Raw genomic sequence first — 17,772 nt, forward strand, 5'->3', positions numbered from 1 at the left:
ATTTTTTAAACGTGTTCATCTTCCATCAAACTTAAACAGTGTAAAGTTGCTAAAATATTCTTTGTATTTTGAAGGCTAATAGTATTTATAGAAGAACATATAGAATCCCATGTATCCTCAATAAAAATAGATTGAATTAGTATTATTGTTTTGAACGTAGTCGTCTTCCATCTTTATAAAGGTCATGTTTAAGCCTGAGAACATACAAAGAAACAATCGTCTCAGTCGTTCCTTTCTCTTTGACATTTACCAAGTAGAACGAGGACTTACTGTTGCACAAAAGATAAAGAATAAAAAGACTAGATATTTTAAGCTGTTCAGTTTGTTTGGACCATTGTATTGTGGGTTAGGCCTATTCAGCGGCTTCAGATCAGGCCCATTTCCCCAGATATTACCAAATATATTTTTACCTGTTTATTGGTTCAGTTAGGTGTTGGTATTAGACTCTTTTGGTCCTAGTTTTGACCTGGTTTGGGCCCAGGTTAGTCGTGGTTCAGACCTGAGTGTTGTCTAGTCGTAATTTTGTAAAGCAAGTTTGGTTCATTTTTCTAGCAATATATAATACAGTAATAGTTATTTTATCATTATTGAAACTGATTTAGTGGACTGACATAAGTAATTTATGAATAATATAATCAGACAAATAGAAAATATGACCTTCAAACTTAATTAGGAAATGGACAAACTTGACCGACTATGGAACAAATGGGACTTATAATTTAATTTAATTGTGCCATAATTGCTTTTATTTAGTTTTATAGTTGATGTCTATTTACATTTTTATTTTATTTATTTTTATATATTATTATTATTTATTTTTTTATTGGAAAAAATAAAATATAAAAAAAAGAACCAGATCTAGCGTTATGGATTTTTTAATGGATTTTTTTGTGCAATTCTAAAATGAAGTTGAATAGTGCTGCTCTAGAGCTAAAAAACCCCACTAGAACGTCCTCCATTTTGTTTGTTGTGTGTTGAATCATTCGTATCAATGAGAGGAAAATGTTTTACCCAAACCACATTTGATCTTCTAAAATCTCCTCCAGCCTCGATTACGTGAAGAGCTGTCGATTCTGCCTTGAGCGAGTGCCGTTTCTGCTTGTGTCTGCTCGGTGGCCCTGTTACATAAGTGTGTTTTTCGGCTGCTCCGGTCATCTAGGCTTGGCCCGGCGCCGGCCCATCACCCGCTGTGACCGTGGGCCTCTCTCTGCACTGACGGGGATATTGTCTCTTTCCCGTTTTTTCCCTTTTCACACGGCCCATCTGTCGGCTCCGGCCTCCTCTGCTGACTCATTCCACTCTCACAAATTACAAAAGCAAAAGAAGCAGCACCGAGGTTTTCTCATCATATTATATTTTGCTTCAGCCCCTGTGGTTCCAGTTTCAATCTGTTTGGAAGACAGTTGTTTTTTTGTTTAGTTGCATTGGCGCTTTATTGAGACAGATTTCATACTATTTTAAGATTAAGTTGTTGCTACGATAATATGTTTGGACAGGTTCCGTTCACAACATTTTAGAATCATTTCAAATTGTTATTATTATTAACCTATAGACCTATTAATATTATCATAATTCTGGAATGGAGGCGACTGGAGGCATCAGACGACTAATGGTTTTATTCCTTTATAACAAAAAATAAGCAACAATTAAATCTGCTTTTCTAGCTTAAAAATTGTATTTGAGCTTCACAAAAAGTATAATTTGTGGTATAGTATATTATGTTTGTAATATGTGTATTTCTATAAGTATTTGACCAGTTAAAAAAATCAGGATTTGTCCCTTTCACAGTCTGATATTTAATAAAGAAATGATGTAAATACATTAGTACGTACATGTGTTTAAACCAGGCTCTAGTGTCACTCGCAAGTATCTGAGTGCTTTTACTTTTTTTAAACATAAAACAACAAAAACAGAACTGATCAGGACCAGAGAGAACATAAGTAATGAAGTTGAAGAAATTATAAAATAAGGGGTGGCATCCAAAGAAAAGAAGGGATAAAGCATATTTTATCCTAAATTAAAGTCCCATTTTGTCCATTGTCTGTCATTTTCAGAGTGATTTCTTCCATTGTGGGTCTGTTATGATGTCAGTCCTTAATCATCGGAGCAGTTTGAGTCACCCATTGTTTGTGACGGCGTTCTTTCCAGCTGCCAGGAGTATGTCCCAAAGATATCCATCCATTATGTCCATGACGGGGTTTTGAGGCCCAAATACATTGTTCTGAAATTGTGTGGGATGTTGATGTCCAAAAGAAAAAAGTTTCTGTCCCATGTGTTTGTGCGACAGGACAATCCCAGAACACATCGTAATGTTTTGCTTCCTGGAAACCACAGTTTTTCCAACTATTATTAATGAGCACTTTCAGCATTCTATAATGAGCATTTTGTCATGGTGTTATGAAAACAGAATTCTCTCCAAATATGGGACCTCTATTGGGATGTGCAAACACTTTCCCAATCCTCGTCCGTCAAAACAAAGTTACCCTCTTTATCCCATTTAATCTTTATATTTTTAGTAGATTGGCTGTCCAAGTCATTCATGCATTTATATATTTTAGACATTGTTCCCCTCTAAAGTTCTGCATTACCGGTAAATGTTTTAATATCAATCATATCAAAGCTTTTCATTTCATTTTCTTTTAGAATCTGGAAAAAAACTCTCAGGTTGATTCTATTTGGCAACTTAGATTTTCATAGAACTTTAAAACAAGTGTTCTCTGAGACTCAAGGGCTTATATAAATTATTCCACATCATGTGTCTCTGCTCCGCCTCCGTCTGAGGGCCAGACCCTCACTTTTGAATGCGTTTTGTCTCCTCAGGGCCCCGAGGAGCTCAAGAAGAGCATGCGCTGAGAGCTGAGACAGCTCTTCATTCAAACTAAACCAGCCGTTTATTCTAAAGCAGGAGTGCAGATAACTACTGTTCTACTGTTTCTGGGATGGCTCTTCAGCTCAAGTCACATCAGTTTACACATTGCGAATGAAACTTCTTCAGGAACGTCTCATGTTCTAATGTAAATGATTTGTTGAACTCTGTTACATCTATTGTTTTGAGTGTTCTAGACACCATTGCCCCTATGAAGGCTAAAAAGGGTAAAAATAAGCAGAAGGCGCCATGGAAAACCGATGATTTGGTCAGGGCACAGAAAAGGGAGTGCCGCAGGGCCGAACGGAAATGGCGCAAGTCAAAGCTCCAGGTTCAAAATGAGATTTACAGAGAAAAGTCGTATGATTTTACATAGAACTAGGGAAGGATACTTTTCTGAAATATTTTGGAAGCTGCAATAACAACTCACATGTCCTGTTTGCCACATTAAAGAGATTAACAAACCCTCCAGCTCAGCTGCCGTTTGAACTCATTTCCACATCCAAGTGTAGTGAGTTTGCATTATTCTTTAATGACAAAGTTCAGGGCATTTTGCACCTGTAGCTGACAAAACTGTCCATGAGATCATCACCAGTCTGAGTTCATCTACATGCTGCCTAATTGTGTTACCCACCAGATTTCTAAAGTCTGTGCTGAACAGTTTGTTAGCACCACTCACTCACATAGTTAACATGTCGCTTCAATCTGGAACATTCCCAATGTCTTTGAAAACTGTGGTCATAAAGCCTCTCCTAAAGAAGAGCTAATTTTTCACGTGCCTGGGCAAACACACAAGCTCTCTGAGCACACTGAGGACCACCTTGAGCGACATCAGATGTGCCCCCTGTGGCCACACAGCAGTATCACACCCTGTTCAAAACCATGGATCATAGCAATTTACATTAAAATAATCAAATTACAGCAGCAATTTTCATTAGTTTACTTTTATTACAAGAACTGAGGCCCACTTAAAATGAAAAATACAAAAATCCTGTTGTTCATGAGATTTATAGTAGTTATATGTGAGAGTCCTGCTTTGGCCTGGCTGTGGTCCAGTGGCACAAGCCATTACATCCTAAAAGAACTACATTTATTTTTTACTTTGGCTTGGTGAGTGGATGTGTGTCAGGCGCTGCCCGTTCATTTCACCATGATAAGGGGTTGCTTCTTTTAACTCCGCCGCGTTATTGTTAGCTAGCGAACCTGCAAGGTGCGTATGGGCAGGCCACTTATGCACTATCAATGCTATGATTGGCTGTGTAGCATCGTCCGCGGTCGTCCGCGCGGACCGGCGCACTCGCGGTCCGCTGCGCTGCGGGACTAATTAGACTAATATCTCAGTGAATATTAGTCTGATTGTAATAAAACACACCTCATTTTGAAACTAAAAATATAGAGAACACGAGTTATATGACGTGTCCCCTGGACAGTGCTTCTACTGTCCACTAGAGTCTTCTACAGTGTGTCAAACGCTTGCGCTTCATTCTAGATGGCCCCCGGTGGCCGTTTGGTAATTAGATTAGATTAGGTCTAATATTAATTAATGGATATTAATTAATAGGTTTATGGTGAATAAAATGCGCGCCATAGATTTTCTTCTGCGCGCACTATGTGCGAGCAGTGCGCAATTGCGCAGGCGCGCAGCTTAGAGGGAACAGTGATTACCGGCCCATCTCTAATGAGAAGGCAGTTTACGGATTTCCTCTTAATAAACAACTCATTTGATGTTTTAGACCTTATCACAGCACTGAGATTGCTCTTGTCAAGGTGACAAATGACATCCGCCTGAACACTGACACGGGCAAAGCCTCAGTCTTAAAGGCGTAATGGACGATTTTTCGCCCATTTGAGAACTCAAGCGGAAGTGCACTCAACCCGTGCGGATGCAGAGAAAAGCTTTGCGACTAGACAAGCGTTTGTTTATTAGCGCATCACGTCTCTCTTCTCCCGTAGATTTCCGTCTCTTCTGAGCCAGCTCGGACAGTCTTTTTCCGTCTTAATTTTGTCCTGTACACTGAAGGAACTATATTATGATAGATCCATGCGCTTAGACACAGGGAAACGTGCTGCTCTCCTGGGGACGAGCCAGAACAAGGCTGCAGGTGAGCAGTAGGTGCATCCTATGATTGATACGTGGCAGGACTAATCGGCAGTCCAAGCCACGAGGAAATGAGACTCAGATTTGGTTCCAAAAAATCGTCCATTATTCTGTTAGATCTGAGTGCTGTTTTTGACACTGTCGATCATGGGATCCTCTTACAGAGACTAGAGGACTGGGTGGGCATCACTGGCACTGCCCTAAACTGGTTACGGTCCTATCTGGAAGACAGGAAGTACTTTGTTGAAATTGGTGACTGTGTCTCAGACCACATGACCCTGACCTGTGGAGTGCCCCAAGGGTCAGTGCTGGGACCCCTTCTGTTCAACCTCTACATGTTGCCGTTAGGTCAGTTGATACGCAGCGAAAATGTGTCCTATCACAATGATGCAGACGAGTCAGATCTATGTTTCACTGTCGGCAGGTGAATATGGACCAGTGGATTCACCCTGTCACTGCATCCAACAGATCAGTTTGTGGATGCAAAACAACTTTCTCCAGCTGAACTTAAAAGCAGCTTTGCTTGTGTACAAGTCTCTCCATGACCTAGCACCAAAATACATCTTGGATATGTTAGTGCCATATTAGCCATCTTGGACTCTGAGGACCTCAGGGACCGGCCTCCTGTTTGTGCCCAGACTCAAGACTAAATATGGACCGGCCTCCTGCTGGTGCCCAGAGTCAGGACTAAACATGGACCAGCCTCCTGCTGGTGCCCAGAGTCAGGACTAAACATGGACCGGCCTCCTGCTGGTGCCAGAGTCAGGACTAAACATGGACCGGCCTCCTGCTGGTGCCAGAGTCAGGACTAAACATGGACCGGCCTCCTGCTGGTGCCAGAGTCAGGACTAAACATGGACCGGCCTCCTGCTGGTGCCAGAGTCAGGACTAAACATGGACCGGCCTCCTACTGGTGCCCAGAGTCAGAACTAAATCAAATCAAATCAAATCAATTTATTTTTGTAAGGCCCAAAATCACAACAACAGTTGCCTCTGAGGGCCACAGGGAGAAATGAATCAACAATGTCTGTGGTGGCGATGGAGTCAGACAATGTCTGTGGTGGCGATGGAGTCAGACAATGTCTGTGGTGGCGAGGGACGATGTCCCAGGGTCCTCTGTCCTTAGACTCTCCTTCTCGGCCAGGAAAAACTACAAAAAAAACCTCTTTGGGAAAAAAGCGTAGAAACCTGGAGGAGTTCCAGTGAAGGAGAGATCCGACTCTCACAGACGGACAGACGGACACGAGGAGACTGGAGCTGGACCCACTCTTCAGGCAGATGAGGGACCGACTGAGGCGAGCCGGACCCACTCTTCAGGCAGAAGAGGGACCGTCGGAGGCGAGCTGGACCCACTCTTCAGGCAGATGAGGGACCGACTGAGTCGAGCTGGACCCACTCTTCAGGCAGATGAGGGACCGTCGGAGGCGAGCTGGACCCACTCTTCAGGCAGATGAGGGACCGTCGGAGGCGAGCTGGGCCCACTCTTCAGGCAGATGAGGGACCGTCCACACAGGGCAGGGACCACTTCACCAGGGGAGGGGCATCTGGGTCCACAGGTCCTCAGGAGTGAGAGAAAGAAAAGAAGGCGGTGAACAATTTGCAAGTGGAATCAAAAAATAAATATTGTTTGATAGCATAAGTAGTCAGAAGAAGAAGAGGATAGTGCTCAAGCTGCCATACTTCCCCCAGCACAGTTACTCCTAGGGCAGCGTAGCTAAAGCTGTGGGTTTATGTTTCTGTTCCTAACTAGTCTGACCATAAGCGATTTCGAAGAGGAACGTTTTAAGCCTGGACTTAAATGAAGAGACTGTGTCAGCATATTTAACATGGGTCGGGAGCTGATTCCATAACACAGGGGCTTGGTAGCTAAACGCTCTACCTCCTACAGTACTTTTAGAGACTCTTGGCACGACCAGAAGGCCGGCATTCTGAGAGCGAAGAGCTCTGTTTGGATGATATGGTTCTATAGCATCTTTGAGGTAGGATGGGGCCATGTCATTTATGGCTTTGTAGGTCAAGAGTAGAATTTTGAATTTGATTCTGGACTCGACATGTCCACTGGACATGTGGAACTAAACATGGACCGGCCTCCTGCTGGTGCCAGAGTCAGGACTAAACATGGTGAATCTGCGTTTCAGTTTTATGCAGCTAAAATCTGGAACAGTCTTCCTGAAGATGTGAGACAGGTTCTACTCTGACAATGTTCAAATCTAAGCTAAAAACAGTTTTGTTTAGCTGTGCATATGACTGAAAGGATTTTCTTTGCACTCTTCTCTTTTGTGTCTTAAACTATTTTGTGATTTCTGTCATGTCTTTGTCATTTTAATGTATTTTTTCTACTTGTGTGAAGCACTTTGAATTGCCTTGTCTACGAATTGTGCTCTACAGGCAGGGCCGGCCCAAGCCTTCAGGGGGCCCTAAGCGAAAACATTTTTGGGGGCCCCTCACCACGTCATCAGAATCAGTTTTATTGCCATTGTCAGTAAACAATTAACATATGGGAACTTTCTTCAACACAAACAAAGCGCACCCAAACGCCAGGGCGTCCGTTTGCCAGTTAGTTTATTCTCAGCACCTCACAAGCTCAAATATTGATAACTTAAATCCCACAATGCAACTTGGTATTCCGCTGACATCACCTCTACTCCCTGTATACGTCCCAGATACGTTTTTGGGCGTATTTGTGGGCATTAAGGGTCTACAGCCACATTACCAGTTTAAATTAATGAACAGGGGGGTCTGGGGGGTCTCCCCCAGAGATTTTCAGACCTTTTTGGGTCTTCTGCTGCATTTTAATGTGGTCCAGCCGGCTAAAGTAAGAGTAAAATGTTGAGGTTGTAATGCTATAAAATGATGATGTGATGAAACTGTGCCAGGAGAAAATGACTAAAGCCAGTTAGTAATACATTAGTGTACTTAATTACTCAATACAATATTGGCTATGAAAAATAATTATGGTCAAATTGATTCATTTTAACTGAAAATGTAAAATTAATAGTTATCCTTACAAATTTATCTTTTACAGCTCCCAACTGTTCCTTCTTGCTAAAGTGACAAAACAAGTTATATTAAATTAAACAAATGGCATAAGCATTGCTTGATAACACTCATAAAGCTACACAGTGCAAACATGTTATTCCCAGAGAATGAACAGAACGAGAAGTGAAGGTCCAAACCTAGCTATAGTGAAGAGACTGCGTTTCTGCAACTTTGCCACTTTTATATAAAAATATATAGTATTATTCTATAACAGACGTAATCATAATATGTCCGGTTATTTTTCACTATCAATTTATTATAATTTATAACAAATAGTCTAATGATGCTTTTTAAATAAATTTAAATGTTTTATTGCTCTATTAAAATTGAATTACAATATAAATGTTTGTTCTGATCAGAACATCACACACTGGACTCCTGCATGAAACAATGCTGCGATGTGATTGGCTGATGTACCTTACATGCATATACCTTTACGTTTCTCTCATTGCACGTTAAGAAGTCAAACAGACATCACGAGTCACGATTGATCTCACACATGGTGATGTGAGAGAGAGGGACGCAAACTCAAACCCGCTCATCTCTAACTGAGGCTGCACAGGGGCCCGGGACAGGGGCCCAGGACAGGGCCGCACACTGTTCGCTCTAAAGTCTCACGTCAGAGGTTCTGGACGAGACGGCGCTCGTCCGGACCGGATCTCCGCCTCTTAGTGACCGGGGCATAGACGCCTCTCACCGGCCTCACCTGCAGCTGACACTACGGGGCTGGTGTAAATGTGAAGCTTATTATCTTTCATTCACACATATTATTATGCGCGGTGCAGAGCTCTCATCGCCTCCAGCCTGAGCGAACTAACGTGACAGAATCGTGTTGCTTCAAACAGCAGCATTAACCGTCTCTTTGTAAGAGAAGTTCAATACCTGGAGAGTGTTGTTGAGTTTGCAGTTTCTTTACATTGTCAAGAAGTTTCTTCTTTCGTTTTTCGGCATCGGGGGGATATATTCCTCTGGACATGAGGACCACGTTGTGTTGTGTTTATGTTTTGCTCTCGATCTCCTCGTGCACAATGAAGTTGCTCAATCAGCTCAGGTTTGGTGTCTCGGTTGCCAGATTGTCATTACAAATAAATGCGGTTTGTGCGTTATATGTTACAGTTGTGTGCGCTGCCGCGCCAGCAGCGCTACTACACTAGTGGCGCACGCTGCGCTTGCACTTCGCATAAAAAGGGTTGCCAGATTGGGGGCCCTATTAACGCCTCAGTGTGTGTTTACTTTGCAAATCCAGACATTGTTCACGTTCTTTTTCCAGTTTTGGTGCATTCTGAACTGTGGAACATGGCCTCACAGAAGAAAATAGACTTGATCAATAATTTGGGGGGACGCCGGTGGAGTGCAGACCTGAGCAGAGCATTCACAGGATGTAGTGCTGAGACAAGCTCGGAAACAGGACAAATCAAGTCTGAATGGAGATGTTTTCATGCGGGGACAATATTATAATGGTGAAAATGTTTTTTCAAAGTCAATTTTGGTAGTTAGTTTATTTAGTTCAAATAACACAAACTGTATTATTGAAAAAAAACTATACATTCTTTATACATTTTCTTCAACTGCTGATTTTACAAGCATACTGCAACATAATTATTATTTTGTCCTTGCACACTTTTGGATCTGCAGTGGCTGGACATATTTGGCATTGGCACATTTACATCTTAGCGGGTCATGTCCTTATTGCATTAACAATGTTGTATTGCTTAAATCATTTCAGATTAGTTGAGTCTAAAATTCAAAGTGAAAGTTTTCCCAAGTAGCTTTTCATTCCTGTGGCTCCTTTTAAGATGTCAAACTGAGCGGATAGCGGCAGGTGGGGGTGAAGCCTGTCAAAGTTTCTTCTGAGGAAACTTCACAGATTTCTCTTTGAATAGAACTTCTGTGATGTAAGTCTAAATACTCAAATATGACATCATTCATAAAATGCATCACTTTTAGCCATTTAGAAAATAATGTTGGAGTTTATGTTGTAAATATGTTGTTTTTCTCACATCAACGAAATCAGCATTCCGTAAGACAACATTTTCTATCTTTACGCTTTCATCTCTGAGGGTGCATTCACACTTATGGTGGTTGGGTCCTGGCGTGATTCCAGTGAAGTCCTGATATCTGCTCAGTCATTGGTGAAGGGCACAACACTCTTCATGATTTCACTCATTTATCTTCCGTAAACTGAGTGATTCCCTTCCATTATCATTCAGGACATACATCATTTTAGACACACAACACAGCAACAGTTTGGGTTAGGTGAAACTGTGGCCGCCCACATGTTTGTGATGTTTTATTTATAATCTTTCATAACACTGCATCAGCCATGAGTCAGCGGTTTACCAGGCTTTCACAAATCAAACACGACCGCCTTTAAACTGTTTCAAACTTTATACAACTCCTTTAAGCTAAGTGTCTGTTTATGTATGCAAGCTGCTCAAGTGCTCACCGCGAATGAACTGCAAGCATGCAACGTTTGACCAGAACATTTGTGATCTTCAGAAATGGTGAATGAGTTCCGGAACAATGGAGTGTGTTGAAGACGGTGCGTTTGATTGTTGAGTCGTCAGGGGAAACGGGGAGATCTTTTCAGCTGGAGCAGATTTCCGACAGAATATGAAACACTTTAATGAATCGCTCCACTACTTTCATCACGACAAACACAACTCTGAAAAGACACCAAAATGCTGGGAATCAACCCAAACAACCGCAGCACGCAGCTAAAGACTATTAAACTTGCCAAATTGTTGCTTTTTTTACTTTACTTTATCTTACACTGAAAGTGGATCTTACAAAATCCCCCGTGCTGTCTCCACTCAGCCAGAAGCAGCAGCCCGTCCCCCTTGATGATGGAAGTGTCTAACTGGCTTTGACATTAGCATCTGTAGTGTGGGATATTTCAATATTCAATGAGTTGCTCTGATCTGGATATTTGCGGCAGATCACTGATACGGTCATCTGTAATATTGAGCTGATATCGATAGTGATCACAAAAACATGTTTTTCTAATAATGATAAATGATAATAAGATAGGAGGCTTTTGTCCTCTGAGCAGTTTGGACAGTTTGAGGAAGAAGAGAGCAGCGAGGACGACTACAGTGTTTGTGCTTTGCCGCTTCAAACACGACTTTGACAAAACCACTGTCTGCTTTGCATTTTCACTTTCCATACGCAGCCTTCTGGAAACTGTGCAGCTTCAAAAAGCACAGTTTCTCAGAAAAATAAGACACAACAACTTTCCCAGGCCCATGGCTCTTGTTACATTGAAACAAGCACTTTTTAATGAGTAAATCACCAGCGTGTGTGTACCTGTGTTCAGTGGAAACATCGGGAAACCATTTGGCCCAGTCTGAGCGCGTCACTTCATACGGCTGATAGACAGTGGAGGTGGGAGCGGTGGAGGTGGGAGCACGTGAGGTGGGAGCGGTGGAGGTGGGAGCACGTGAGGTGGAAGTAGTGGAGGTGGGAGCACTTGAGGTGGGAGCGGTGGAGGTGGGAGCACGTGAGGAGGGAGCGGTGGAGGTGGGAGCACGTGAGGTGGAAGTAGTGGAGGTGGGAGCACTTGAGGTGGGAGCGGTGGAGGTGGGAGCACGTGAGGAGGGAGCAGGAGGAGGTAGGAGCACGTGAGGAGGGAGCTGGAGGAGGTGGGAGCACGTGAGGAGGGAGCAGGAGGAGGTGGGAGCACGTGAGGTGGAAGTGGTGGAGGTGGGAGCACTTGAGGTAGGAGCGGTGGAGGTGGGAGCACGTGAGGAGGGAGCAGGAGGAGGTAGGAGCACGTGAGGAGGGAGCAGGAGGAGGTGGGAGCACGTGAGGACGGAGCAGGAGGAGGTGGGAGCACGTGAGGAGGGAGCAGGAGGAGGTGGGAGCACGTGAGGTGGGAGCGGTGGAGGTGGGAGCACGTGAGGTGGGAGCGGTGGAGGTGGGAGCACGTGAGGAGGGAGCAGGAGGAGGTAGGAGCACGTGAGGAGGGAGCAGGAGGAGGTGGGAGCACGTGAGGACGGAGCAGGAGGAGGTGGGAGCACGTGAGGAGGGAGCAGGAGGAGGTGGGAGCACGTGAGGTGGGAGCGGTGGAGGTGGGAGCACGTGAGGTGGGAGCGGTGGAGGTGGGAGCACGTGAGGAGGGAGCAGGAGGAGGTAGGAGCACGTGAGGAGGGAGCAGGAGGAGGTGGGAGCACGTGAGGACGGAGCAGGAGGAGGTGGGAGCACGTGAGGAGGGAGCAGGAGGAGGTAGGAGCACGTGAGGAGGGAGCAGGAGGAGGTGGGAGCACGTGAGGACGGAGCAGGAGGAGGTGGGAGCACGTGAGGAGGGAGCAGGAGGAGGTGGGAGCACGTGAGGTGGGAGCGGTGGAGGTGGGAGCACGTGAGGAGGGAGCAGGAGGAGGTAGGAGCACGTGAGGAGGGAGCAGGAGGAGGTGGGAGCACGTGAGGACGGAGCAGGAGGAGGTGGGAGCACTTGAGGTAGGAGCGGTGGAGGTGGGAGCACGTGAGGAGGGAGCAGGAGGAGGTAGGAGCACGTGAGGAGGGAGCAGGAGGAGGTGGGAGCACGTGAGGACGGAGCAGGAGGAGGTGGGAGCACGTGAGGAGGGAGCAGGAGGAGGTGGGAGCACGTGAGGTGGGAGCGGTGGAGGTGGGAGCACGTGAGGTGGGAGCGGTGGAGGTGGGAGCACTTGAGGTGGGAGCGGTGGAGGTGGGAGCACGTGAGGAGGGAGCAGGAGGAGGTGGGAGCACGTGAGGACGGAGCAGGAGGAGGTGGGAGCACGTGAGGAGGGAGCAGGAGGAGGTGGGAGCACGTGAGGACGGAGCAGGAGGAGGTGGGAGCACTTGCAGGAGGAGGTGGGAGCACTTGAGGAGGGAGTGGCGGAGGTGGGAGCAGGTGAGGAGGGAGCGGCGGAAGTGGGAGCGGGTGGAGGTGGGAGCAGGAGGAGGTGGGAGCACTTGAGGAGGGAGCGGCGGAGGTGGGAGCAGGTGGAGGTGGGAGCAGGAGGAGGTGGGAGCACTTGCAGGAGGAGGTGGGAGCACTTGAGGAGGGAGCGGCGGAGGTGGGAGCAGGTGGAGGTGGGAGCACTTGAGGAGGGAGCGGCGGAGGTGGGAGCAGGTGGAGGTGGGAGCACTTGAGGAGGGAGCGGCGGAGGTGGGAGCGGGTGGAGGTGGGAGCAGGAGGAGGTGGGAGCACTTGAGGAGGGAGCGGCGGAGGTGGGAGCAGGTGGAGGTGGGAGCAGGAGGAGGTGGGAGCACTTGCAGGAGGAGGTGGGAGCACTTGAGGAGGGAGCGGCGGAGGTGGGAGCAGGTGGAGGTGGGAGCACTTGAGGAGGGAGCGGCGGAGGTGGGAGCAGGTGGAGGTGGGAGCACTTGAGGAGGGAGCGGCGGAGGTGGGAGCGGGTGGAGGTGGGAGGGGGGAGCAGATGGTTGAAACATCACGGACCTAAAGGACCAAATCAGAGGTTTCGCTGTTAAACCTATTTTAATGTAGATTTCCAAATATCACCATCTTCTTCCAAATTCCTCAGTCTCACATTGAAATGTTGACTGAGTATGTTTTAATGTTACGAATAACCAGGACATGAATGTTTGAGGCAGCTTCACACGAGCTCATCACTGCTGTACTTCATGAGTGTTGATGTTAATGTGAGTGAGACAGTGAGACACTGTGGACAGAGACATTGTGGACAGAGACACATGCACCAGCAGCAGACGCTTAAGACACTTTGCTTTGCTCTTCACTGGTTATACAAATCTAAATACTTCCATACTGCATTTGAGGAGCAAAGTATTCAGAAAAACATGATATGTATATTTTCCATTCATATTTGCAGGTTTGTATATAATGTGTATAATATGGGAATGCAACGATGAATAGACTCTAAGACTAATCATAGTCATATTTTGGTCATCTTAATTATTTAAACTATGCAGAATGTAAAATAAATACAAAACAAAAACATAATCAAATCAAAATGTCAAAAAAAAGAAAAAACAAACTATACACTTAATTTGTAAATTTTCTCTATCTAGAAGCCTTCGGTCACCAAATGTGACCTTTTATTTGGTTGATAATGTAAATAGGAACTATAGCTTGACTAGTTGGATACTAGTTCCACTGTGTATCAGGACGTGTAAAGCTCCAGGAGGACTAAACACCCACATGAGGTGATCTCTTGTCCCAAGCATGAATAATGCAGAATCAGTTTGTGGTGAGAGCGACACTGAGTTCACTACTTTCTCCTCGCTGAGAGTCATGTGACTTGAGGTGAAAAAAGTCAGCTAAGCTGCTTTATGTATTACAGTAAGTATTAATCAAATCTAACTGACATTCAAGTATTTATGGACTAATAATAATCGTGTACGTTATATCAAACTGGTCTGGATCATTGAGCCTCTGAGAATTCATCTTGCTGGAAAAGTTAGTTAGTGCAATTAAGTGTTCTATTAAGCTTGTATATATATATGACCCGTTATCTCTGTAAACCCATATATGTATGTGTGTGTATATATATATATATATATATATATATATATATATATATATATTCTGTCGATCCAAACATGCTGAATGGATGACATGTCTTGGATTGTGTTCAGATTGTGAACAACATAGAGCCGTGCATTATCATGAGGTGTGGATGAGGATACTGACAGGCTTTCTGACCCCATGATGACCCCAGGCCACACCTGTCAGGTGGGATGGAATATTCATATTAATATTAGTATCTCAGTAAAACAGTAGCAATATTCTTGTGTATGTAGAAAAAGTTTCATGAAAAATGTGAGCCAAAACAAAAGTGTTACATTTATATTTTTGTTCAGTGTAGTAGGAGCAAACTGAATATTTTCCGCACAAGTCATTACTCTTTCATATCACTTCCATATGTAACCGCAATACGTTCTACTTTAGGGATATGGTACATTACTGTGGAATTTCTTTTGCTGCTCTTCCAAATGGATGAACCTCCAGGGTGAATCCTGACCACAGCTGCGTACGTAGACGGCCCAGTTCCACCGCACACAGACAGAAATATGGTCGGAGCAGACCCCAAACAGGGCACTCAGGGTGCTCTAAAACCACTGTCCCGTCCAAACTAAATGTGCAGCCTGACTGCTGAGCCAATGAAAGAACCCCCCTGTCCATGTGGCTTGGCTCACTTTTCTACTCTCTTGTTAATATATCAACGGGCCCTGTCAGCAGGTGAAGATCGCTCGCATATGAGTCATTTATGGATGAAGCATCTGCATTCTCTTCCATTGGGATGTTGGTAGATCTTGCTTTGAAGATATGATCAGATCAAAGAGAACAACCAGGTTTCACTGTGGTGGAAATATTACCTCAAGTCTGCGTCTTTCCTCTTTCATGGAGCTTGGAAGTCAAGATAATGTCAAGTGCAAAAGATGTAAAGCACATAAGTCTGGCTGTACAATGTGATACTGTTAAAGTGTGAACTTCGATGCCGACTGGAGGCATTCAACTGCTTCATTTAATGGAATCGGTTAATTGCTTCGAACATTTTATGTGGAGTGAGTTAGCTGGAGTTTTGCGAGTGACTGAACAACTTAATCTGTCTTTTCACTTAGTGTTTCTCTGTTATGATCCTAATAATGTAATAATGATGAAGACCATGTCCTAAGTCGACCAAGAATTTCAGTATTTGACTAAAGCCGAATAGCTTTTTGATTGTTAAAAAAAAATGTGTAAAGGGGTTCCTCAGGGCTCCAACTTTGCACCATCATTGTTTTGTATCTCAATAAAGTTTTTTCTGCTCTAAAACATCATAACATTCCAAAATATGGACATAAACGGCCTTTGTTTGAATACAGAAATAGAAGAGGAGTGTCTGATTACATGTACAGCGATTTAAAACTGTGAAAGTGAAAAGAAAAGAAAATCGCAGAAGGCTGCACAATGTAGGAAATGATGGGGAAGTGTCTAAATATGAGAAAGTATTTCCCACTGCAGAGCTCCTAGAGGCAGCGCACCAAATATGCACATGTGTCGACGAGAAGTCCCCTCAAATGTGGAATGGTGGGCACACACAAAAATGCAGAGAAAGCTTTCTAATGACACGTTTTGGCTCCCTGAATGCATCTTAGACTATTTCGGTTTCCTGGCTTTAATTTCCGGGTGCAGTGTTTTCTCCCAAACCTAATACACACTCGCTCACCGAACTGCTGGAAATGTTAGGGCATATTTTCTTCCAAGCTCAGCGTTGTAATGTTTTTCACAGTGAAAGCAGAAGGCCGACAGTGCTTTGTTGACTGAGCAGCGAGGTCCCGCGAGGAACATGGGGATTTCAAGCAATAGAAAGTGTGACACAGTATTGACATTTCCACTTTATTGGGATTTACACTGCATCCGGAACAAAACACAGCCTTATTCCAAAAAAAGATTCATTTTTTGCCTCAACAAAAATACCTCATGATGACAACTTGAAAGATGCTTGTTAGAATTCGACACCACATGTGATTATTATTATTATTATTATTATTTTTTTTTCAACACTAAATGAGCCAGCGGTCACATGACTACTACAGTTATACTTAAATCAAATACATAAAATAATGGAACAATTACAATGATATTATAGAAAATTGGGTGTGTGATTAATGAATTTGAATCATTTTGATTAATAATTTGCATAGATTTAGGCTCATTTCTCGTCAGCTGCAATAGTAGTTCCTTTAATATTAACGTGGTCTTATTAGTACTGATATTGTACTTTTAATATAGTTTCCAGGCTACTTCTCATCGGAGCTATAAACTATGGTCATTATTCTTTCTCCCCACATATTTCCCCTTATTGATCAATCTCAATTTTAGAGAAAGAGAAGAGAGATTTCCAGTCACATTGTGCATATTTAAGTAAAACCCTGGATACACTTGCCCAGAGTGTAACGCTGCAGCTCTGACTCAGAATCTCTTCTCTTCTTCTCCCACACACTGAACCTCGCCATTAAAGTGTTCTTACCTTATAAGATAATCCTTTATTGTCCACATATGGGGACATGTCGATGTTACAACGCAGTAGAAACAGAGGGAAAGGACAGATAACTTATAGGAAGTTTGAAAAAAAACAAAACTCTTATTAACAAAACTCCTCTCATCATAATCATCATAATAGGGAATGAAGGGAATGAAATAAAACAAAATAAAATGAAAAGATAAAGATAGAAATAAAAATAAAATATAATATAATAATAATAATACAATAATAATAATAATAACATAAAATAAAGTAAAATGAAAAAATAAAAATAAAACATAATATAATAATAATAATAATATAATAATATCATAAAATAAAGTAAAATGAAAAGATAAAGATAAAAATAAAATAAAATATAATAATAATAAAATAATAATAAAATAAAATAAAGTAAAAATAGCTAGCATAAGACTAAATAATACTAATACTAATGGTATCGTTATCATGATTAACCATAGTTTTGATCACAATCGTTGTTGGCGCAGCCCTCCCCACAGCACATTATCATCTCCAAAGTTGATTAGGACCAAGCGTGTACCGTAAGCTTGTTTTCAAGGTACACTTTTACTAACTCAGTGCTATTGCTTTAAGGAAAATTAAGATGAACATGTTTGTGCCATTCATAAAAAAAAACACGGGCATCTGGACTCACCGTTACTCCTCACAAACACGTGGCTCTGTGGACTGCTGTGTCATTCCTTCTCTGGATGAACCCTCATGCTTTGGTGGTGGGGCCCTTATTCACGAGCAGAGTACCGATTTGAGCTGAAGAGCGCACAAACAGCCGGACGTGTCTC

The 17,772-nt window shown here is 43.5% G+C and overlaps 2 protein-coding genes across 2 annotated transcripts in view; one reads left to right on the top strand and one right to left on the bottom strand.

Moving 5' to 3' along the window:
* The window catches only part of thrb (thyroid hormone receptor beta), a 149,264-nt gene that overhangs the window by 34,872 nt on the left and 96,620 nt on the right, over positions 1-17,772 (top strand). The gene's annotated exons all lie outside the window — the stretch shown is intronic.
* On the bottom strand, positions 11,364-17,728 carry LOC140362306 (uncharacterized). Its single transcript, XM_072448419.1, has 3 exons — positions 17,628-17,728; positions 12,269-13,422; positions 11,364-11,635 (listed from the first exon to the last, which is right to left on the bottom strand). The coding sequence occupies exons 2-3, from the start codon at positions 13,413-13,415 to the stop codon at positions 11,364-11,366; spliced, it is 1,419 nt and encodes a 472-aa protein (XP_072304520.1). The 5' UTR covers positions 13,416-13,422; positions 17,628-17,728.

Source organism: Eucyclogobius newberryi, unplaced genomic scaffold (assembly GCF_026437365.1).
Source record: "Eucyclogobius newberryi isolate DKJ021-1_F unplaced genomic scaffold, fEucNew1.0.hap1 SCAF_16, whole genome shotgun sequence".
NCBI classification, from domain to species: Eukaryota; Metazoa; Chordata; class Actinopteri; order Gobiiformes; family Gobiidae; genus Eucyclogobius; species Eucyclogobius newberryi.

Bases quoted from the DNA above. Each gene is read 5' to 3' on its own strand.
- LOC140362306 (XM_072448419.1), bottom strand. From the start codon at position 13,415: ATGTTTCAACCATCTGCTCCCCCCTCCCACCTCCACCCGCTCCCACCT. The intron at 11,636-12,268 runs GTGCTCCCACCT...CACCTCCTCCAG, and splicing joins TCCTCCTGCTCCGTCCTCAC to CTCCCTCCTCACGTGCTCCT.